The sequence below is a fragment of the Squalius cephalus genome (assembly GCF_949319135.1).
Source record: "Squalius cephalus genome assembly, chromosome: 9".
NCBI classification, from domain to species: domain Eukaryota; kingdom Metazoa; phylum Chordata; class Actinopteri; order Cypriniformes; family Leuciscidae; genus Squalius; species Squalius cephalus.
The window spans coordinates 11,257,713-11,266,734 of NC_137130.1; the positions used below are offsets into that span (position 1 = coordinate 11,257,713).

The 9,022-nt window shown below is 36.0% G+C and overlaps 1 protein-coding gene across 1 annotated transcript in view; it reads right to left on the bottom strand.

The window, feature by feature from the left end:
• slc49a4 (solute carrier family 49 member 4) overlaps positions 1-9,022 on the bottom strand; it is a 42,517-nt gene extending 33,495 nt beyond the window's left edge. The window contains exons 1-2 of the mRNA XM_079880372.1: positions 8,551-9,022; positions 4,310-4,403 (exon numbers count right to left, since the gene is read on the bottom strand). Of these exons, the coding sequence (XP_079736498.1) occupies positions 4,310-4,403; positions 8,551-8,848 (392 nt within the window). The 5' untranslated portion in view covers positions 8,849-9,022. The remainder of the gene's footprint in view (positions 1-4,309; positions 4,404-8,550) is intronic.

Sequence of the window (9,022 nt, forward strand, 5' to 3'; positions counted from 1 at the left end):
AGCAAAACTTGCTGAGAATCAGTGTGCTATGCTATATTTCTTCTGGCGACAATCCGCTAAACCTTGATTTAGAATTAAAGAGATAAAAAGGGTGAAATGAGTCTCATGCACAGAGAAATGTAAGGGCAGCAGAGCAGTGGTAATTTAGCCTTAGATGATTCTGATCTGGCATGAACAATATAAGGGAGTATTCTCTGCTTTCTTTCAAAACTGCTGGGCTAAAAGGATTCGAATGCAAATTTTATAACCTCCATGAAAGTGACTGAGTAATATGTTTTATAAATGGGGTGCTTTACACTGACAAAACCAATAATGGTACGGCCAAAATTTCAAGTCATACTAAACTAAACTAAAAGTCCAGAATATAAGACGGACTAGGGAGAATTTAAACCATACTGCCAGCCTTAAAATCATAGCCAATAAAGACATGATATAATCATGTCCTTCATTTAATCTACAGAGGGCAAGAGAAATAGTATTCAATAAAAAGACAGCCTGAAACTTCAGTTCAGTTTGGCTTGCAAGGAACATTGTGGCTCAAACCAAGTCACTCCTCCTCACCGCCAAAAACGGCCTTTAATTTGTGTGTGTCTCCTATTGGAAAACATCTGCTGCGACCACAATCACTGTTGATTTGAGAACAACATTTGACATTTGTAATCAAACGCCATTTTAAAAAAACAGATTTTTCTATCATGATTGATTCTCAGCACAGTCATTCTGAGACCAAACCAAAGCTTCTAAATAAAGATTTAGGTTAATAAAAGTAACTGAAAAATCGGAGATATCCATGAATGGGCCTGATTAAAGAAACACCCAGAAGTTTAAATTATGTCATTGTTTACTATTCTTCTTGTCGTTCCAAACACACAAAGATATACTTAGAAGAATTTGTACACTGGTCTTTGGCATACAACCACTGTTCATATTGTTATCACATTAGTCAAGCAAAGTCTCAAGGACAAAAAACAAAAACATAAAAGAGGCATAAAACTGGTCCATGTGACACATGGCTTCTGAAGCCATAAGATAACTTTGTTGGAGGAACAAACTGATTGACATTAGTACTCATTATGAACTACTGTATTCAAAAGAGAAAAATATACATAAGAAAAAATATATAAATATAATAATAATAATAATAATAAACAATGAACAACATTTGTGGGTGAATTTGGGTTTTATTTAAACAAAATGTATTCTATTTGATAAAAAAAAAAAAAAAAAAAAAAATATGGTTAAATAAATAAACATGCTTCCAATATAACTAAGCCGTCTAAACTGAGCTAACTGATATCTGATGTTGTCCAATTTACCCTTAAATCATGAACTCTAAAACAAAACAGCACATTCAGATCAGAACGACTCTTTCTAGTGTAGCATATCAATGATTACCATCAGTCACATGCTAGATCACTTGATATGCAAGATGGTTACATTTTAGTGAGACCTTTTTACAGTTTATTAATGCAAGTGCTGACACCTAGTGGTAGCTCAATTCACAGCAGAAGTCACCACACCATGATGCAGGTGTATGGCCTCCTTCTACCTAACACCTTTTAAGTGTCTGTGACCTGAGCTTAACCAGAGGCTTTCAGTAGCACTCCATAATCCCAGCTTTTATAGTTGCAACAAACATATCTAATGACTCAGGCAGTGTTTAACTCTCAAATTAAGCAGTGTGCAAGTTATGGGGTCTAGGCTGTTTACACACGGATCGGAATTTGTTGCACACGTGTACAAAAAAAAATTAGCATCCTTTTTGAGCCACTTTCAAATGTTGTTTTAAATCAGATGCATATCCGACATCAGGACATCTGACCTACTTCTAAACACGTGTATTCGATTTCCCTTGGAATTCCAAGCCACCACAAGGCCAGGGCAACACGTTTGCCCACAAAGATAGCTTTTTAATGTTGTATTTTGGGGCAGACATGCCTACATGAGCTCACAGTAAAACTCACAGTGGAAACAGAATTTCGAACACAGAAACGGGAGCATAGAAACTGGTTTTTAACCTCGGTCCCATGAATTTTATAAATAAAACAACCAACAGAATATTTCATTTTATTTATGGCAGGGATTAATGTCGGATATCAGTTGTGTCTAAAGTGAATGTAAAAAGGCTGGACAAAAATAAATGCAAATAAAAAGTACTTTTACAGTTCTACCAACTGCTAATTTTAATAAAGCCTACATGTGAGATTTAATCATTATTATTACACAGAGAGAAGACAGTCTACTTAATGTTTGCTGATGGTGTAAACTGTAAATGTATTTAAACAATACATCATTAGCTGTACTGGCCATCTAACATATATAACACACGACAGAGTCAATTCACTTTGTATGAATCAATAGACTCAACACATTAAGTGCCCCCGTGTTGAAATCAGCCATTACATTAACAGTCACTTCAGGCAATCGCTGCTTGCAATGTATCTTTGTGTTTAAATGTGCTTGTGATACAATATATAAATATATAAAACAATCAACATAACCTCTGCTTTCTCTCTCTCATGTAACAATCCTAAAAAGCTTTTCCTGTTATATCAAGCAAATACACAATTTCAGATTATATAACTGAGAAGGTCAATGTGTCACTGTCTGTTCCAGTTTTGTAGGAGCTGTGAAACTAAGCTACATAGCCTTATTTCATCCAAGTAACTAATTAGCAAACATAAAAAATAAGAATTATCATAATGTTAAGTTGAAAAAGAATGTACTTGTATGGAAATTGGCCCTTCTAACTACACACGTTTATCCGATGCTTTAATAAAAATGGGAAATAACATACATCAGATACAGATAAGAGTGTCAATCTGTATTATAGTGCATTTTCAGCAGACCACAACCAGACCCAACTTCTCTAAATTCAATGAATGAATAATATTCTATATTCCTCAATAAAAAATATGATTTATAATCCTTGATGTCTTATAATGTAGTTTTGTATTGTCAGTTTTTTTATTTTATTTAAATAGCCATTCTAACAAAGTTACATGAACCCAACGTGATTTAAATAACCTTGCTTAAATGTGTAGTTAGCTCTTTGTCAAAATTAATAATAATAAAAAGGTTTGTTTCCTTTTCTCGCAAGTGCAATGAAAAGTTTGCTATAGTTATTTCTTTATGTGCTGATGTTAGCCAAGTGTGAATGAAAAAGCTTAAAGAGATAAGGAGCGAGAGAAAATGGAAAGAGGACACAAAGCACAGTAGAGGACAGGAACATTCAATTTTACAGGTAAAAGAATCCTAATCTAAAGCAAACAGAGCACAGAGCGTCCTGTTAGAGTCTGCCACCACTATGTATTTAAACAAATGAAAAGGTCACATCTTTAAAGTGGTACAACCATGCAGGTTACTTTTGCCAATGAATAACACACTTTCACTTATGTGTGGCGGCGCATTTCAAGTCGGCATATTGTGAAAAATACATTTATTATTGTTCAATTGTATTTATATATTGGCCACCCTGCTCTCTAGATAGCAGTATTGAACTGATGAAATGAACAATCGGTTGACAACTACATCTAACCACACAAATACAGCTAGATCACAAAAGCCATAATTATACAAAAAAATATGGGTATTCAAGGCATAAAACACAGGCTGTCAACACTATTTCTTTAGATGTGCTAATTTAGACCTCAAACAGTCAAATACACAAGTACAAATGACCAATAAAATGTGCCACCAACCTAAAGAAAGGTTTAGAAAGACAGGACAACATTGTCCGCTACAGCATAAAAAAAAATATAATAAATAATAATAATAATACTACAGCATCAACATTTTCTAAAGGACCTTTAAAGTTGCGACGTAATGAAAACTGCGACAGATCTCTTCTTCCATATTGTGATATACATCCAAGTGAAATATAGGGTGGGAATTGCTTCCATCCATCCAAGTCTGGCATATGTACCAGAGAGAAGTGTCTCTTGACCTCGTAAGTTTTAATCAGAATCTCATAACTTACGAGGTCAAGTAAATTAAACATATGAATTGATCACAATAAGATCATTATATCTATTTAGAAAATAGCTGACTTTAAATACACCATGCTGTCACAACAATGTGCATATTGTAATAAAAGCACTTACAATGTTGGGCAATTCAAGATGTTTGGAAAGTAATCTCTGATCTTCTCATGAATTATCTCATTGGGAAATGAGGAATTGCATAATTATGCAAGTGACGATGAGGAACCAACGTATAGTGAAAGCAGGTTTGGCTAAGCATTGTTTTTTGTTGAATAAAAGATGCTTCATATAGTGTAACTTATTGTGTAATATTGTGTGAGTCTTACCAGCGTCTGTAGTGCAGGTCTTTGAGGGGCACACTTCGAAGCGCTGCGCCCAGCACCATGAAGAACGCTGACAGCAGCAGAGATGCTCGCAAACCTTTGGCACAAGACAGAGAAGAAGGAAAGAAGCCATATCAGACAGATATAATATCTTGTAAGCTTTAAAGGTCCCATATTGTATACCTTTCTGAAGTTTTATTTTAGGTTTTGATGTCCTTAAGAATATATATTTGCGGTATAAGTACCAAAAACCATGGTGGGCAGAGCTCGGGGTGGTGACTGAGTAGTTCTGACAACACATTTATACGGAAGTCACACCGGCTTGTGAAAAGGTACAGCTACTTTATGCTGGCTGTGTGCATTTGTCTGTGAATTGACTGTTTTGAAACTTATATGGTAGTTTCATAGCCTCTAGACCTCTGTTATCATGAAAAAAGCCAGGAAATTTCAGTTTTGACAATATGGGACCTTTAATTAGCCTAACTGATGAGATTAGTCGTTAATGTAGATCCATCTCCGAGATCCTGGCAAATTATGCAGGCTTATCTTGAAGATATTAGGATTAGGAAATCAGAGAAGATGAGAATTTTTGATGGTTTTTTTTTTTCAACCATCAAAAAGAATTAAATATGATTTATTGGTGACAAAACAAATCGTTAGCCTAATAGCATAATTGCCTAAGTCCTTTTTTTTTTTTTAAATAGGACGTAGGCAATTATGCTCTGAGGCTAACGAAATGTTTGTTTGTCCAGGATGCATAATGAAAAGCATTTTCCTGGATTCATGAAACATGAACTTTACAACTGTTTTTGAGTTTAATATAGAAACTGCGAACTGTGGTTTTTGGCAGACATGGTTTTCACAGCCTGTGGCAACTGCTTTCGTGTTGAGTACAAAAGGGAAGGTGAAATGCTCCCATTTAGGATAAAGAGTGAAAATGTGGTTGGAAGCATTTTCCATCAAATATTAACAAAAGAACATGCACTTTCTTTTCAAAGATACCAAATAACGTGTGTTAATGTGTTAATAAACAGAACTGAAATGTCGACTAGTCAAGTCACCTTTATTTATATAGCGCTTTTTACAATACAGATTGTATCAAAGCAGCTTTACAGTGATAACATGAAAATAATACAACAAAGTTTGTTTCTAGAAGAAAATTGCATCATCGTCCACCTTAAAGGGTTAGTTCACCCAAAAATGAAAATTCTGTCAGTAATTACTCACCCTCATGTTGTTCCAACCATGTAAGTCTTTCGTTCATCTTCGGAACACAAATTAAGATATTTTTGATGAAATCTGACAGAATTCTGACTCTTCCATAGGCTTCCAGAGTGACCGAAACTCGCCGACCCAGAATAGTTATTAAAAACATCGTTAAAATAGTCCAAGTGACTCCAGTGGCTCAATCTTAAGTATATCAAGCGACGAGAATACTTTTTGTGCGCAAAAACAAACAAAAATACCGACTTTATTCCACTATTCAATTCCTTCTCTCTGGGCCTCGTAGTGTTTTTGCGTAGCGCGTCTGTGTTGCACGTCATCACGCATCACACACATGACCTGCTTCGGCCAATTGTGAGCCTACGTGGTGACGTGCAACACAGACAACATGAGGGTGAGTAATTACTGACAGAATTTTCATTTTTGGGTGAACTAACCCTTTAAGTAAGGTAGATCAATAATATTGTTGAATATTAAATGTCCCCAACTAAGCAAACCAAAAGCCAAGGCGACAGTGGCAAGGAACCAAAACTCCTTCAGGTGACAGAATGGAGAAAAAAAACCTTGGGAGAAACCAGGCTTAGTCTGGGCCAGTTCTCCTCTGGCCAATGAGGGAACAGAGTATGATTATGATTCAGGCAGCATTATAGGTCAGAAGTCAGATTGGATCAGAACATTCAGAATATTTATCCAGTTCCATCAGGTTGGAAGTCGGAGTCATCCAGCCGGAGACTAGGTGAATAAGCTAATGAATGAGGTGTTAACACGGGGAAACTGAGAGCTGAAGACATTTGTTTGACATTATCAAGTCTTTGAGATATCTGAAAATGCACCTTATTTCCAGGTAAGATAAAGTGAAAGGCAGTGGGGAAGTTTTAAAAACACAAGCTTTCTGTCCTGTTTGACCAAACGCTCTTTTCCAAATGCAAACCACGTGAGTGTTATTTGAGGAAGGCTCGAAAATGTCATTTTCAAGGCTCAAAAACAGATTCCTCACACAATGATTCTTATGTTAAAGGGACAGTTCACTCAACATTATTTACTCCCCTTCATGTCCTTTGAAACCAGAATACTGTTATTTTTTATTTGAAAGTAATCTTTATGTTACTATTACCATATAAGGATATGTCCACGTAATAAACACCATATATGATGTCTATTGCTGCATTCACGCCATGTCGAAATTAACGTTGTCTCAAAAATGACAACGTGACATTATATTCAGAACTGTTTACATACTCAAAATTATGTGTTTCTATGGCACCACTATCAACACCTAAATGAATCTGGTACAGCAGTCACAGCTCTCAGACAATTCCAATCTTACGAGCTGTAATTACGAGGTCTACGAGGACATGATCGCTTTTTACAAGTTAAAATCACGTAATTGCGGTAATTAAGACATGGTGTGAATGCACCTTTTATAACATTTGAAGTCATACGATAACTTTGTGCGAGGAAAAGATTGAAATCAAAGCTGTTGTCTTCTTCCCTGCATAAAATCATTTGTGTTCTTATTCAGAAGAACACATGGTGTAAGTTCTTGTTCTTAGAGGTTTCCTGTCCTTTTTGTCAGCAATATCTTTGGAGGGCTGAAATCATTGACTGAAACGATTTGCTCTTCTTCAATGAATTTTGACTGTGTCAGCGTCTATTTTGTGCACACAACATGAACAAGTTACAAAAGATACACGTGTTAGCAGTGTAGACGCACTTCACTGTGACCAACAATGATGCTAGCTTAGTGTGTAGGCTAAAATTTGTTCATTTGAAATATCGAAAATTGCTTTACTTTACTACGACTGGTTTATCACCAACGAACAACGCACTGAACATCATACTGATTTGAAATACCCAATGACCAAATTCATTCAGCGGTTTCAGGTTTTGGTTCAATTAAAACTGGTTTCGCGAAAAATTTATTTTGGTGCATCACTATAATTTTCATTTTTGGGTGAGCTCAGTGTTTATTATACGTGTTCCTTCAGATGGCTCCTGACCAACTTGATTTTTGGTGTAGAATCCATAATTTAAATTTGTATGAATAACAGAAACAAATTTAGGTTCAATATTTGCCTATATCTTGGCAAACAGGGGCTCCCCTCAAAATATCTAATTTGAAGTTTATGAAATAGCCTATCAGAAAAAGGAATTGAGATTCTATAATGTGAAGGTTTCCTAAGGGCATGATAGGACATAATTAACCTCCATTTTACTGTTATATATTCTTAATGTCTGTTTCACATTTTCATTCAAGGCTTCTAAGCATGTAATTTCCTCAACTTCATTAAATTGGCATGGCAAGCATGAATACAAAAAAATGCATCTAATGACGCCAGGCTTACATAATTTATGACTTGTGTCATATGATGTTAGGGAACTGGTTTTGTGGCCTAACATGTGATGAACTACCTTAATGACACATTTCAAATGAGCTAATGAGTCCTTATGTGTGGCATCCTGTTCAGCTAACCCACATAAAGCATTGTATAGCCTAAAACATAATAATTCGCAACATTTTTTATTTTTCCAAAATGGTGTACTTTAAGTTACACATCTGGCCAGGTCACACCAATAGAAGTCAGTATAAAATATTCAAAAGGTACTTGGCTTTAACACATTTGTCAGAAATGTATGTTGTTAATAAGAACACAATGACATATAAAAAGGACAGTTGTATAAAATTCTGTTTTAAGGGTTTAAGGTAATTACAAATTATAGTTTGGATACGTCACCCATAAAATGGTTTGAAAGACCTCTCTGTAGTGAACAACATGCATAAAAGAGGTATAAAAAATTGCACAGACATCTCAAATTTGTTAAAACATAAATGTGTACATTAGACATTTAAATTATGATATTGGCTCTGGTTATTTACTAAAACACCTTCAGATATGTGGAATGATCCAAGACAGACAATACATACATCCATCTAAATAATGCCAAATTGATCTGTCCTCATTTGTTTGTATTTACAGATATTGTTGCCATGGCACTAGACAAAAAGCAAAACAACTCACCTTTCTTATCCATTAACCAAATAAACAGCAGCCAGGGCATGTAGCCCACTGGACCCCACATCACCAGCACCGCGATATCTGTCGATGAGAACTCGAACACATGTTTGGCTGAGATCTGGATCGGGCCCCAGGTGTTCCACACCAGTCCTTGCATAAAAGCCAACAATGAAAACATGGTGAGAACAAACCATCTTCTCCCATACACCCTGCTGAACACAGGCTGTGTGGTGTTTGTCGCCGGCTGGGCTGGAACCAGCAAAGGTTCCCTTTCCCCCTCGGTGCTTTCCACGGCACCCATTGAACAGACGTGGTATCACGTTTTAAAATGTCTTTATGCTATCCAGCAACGTCTATAACATGACACGTTAAAAAAAACTAGGGCAGTCGCTCAATTGTCTGCTGCCCATCGAAACAAAAACAACTGATGACACTCTCAGCAGCGCTCCAAACTTTAATGCGCATGCGCTGTGTC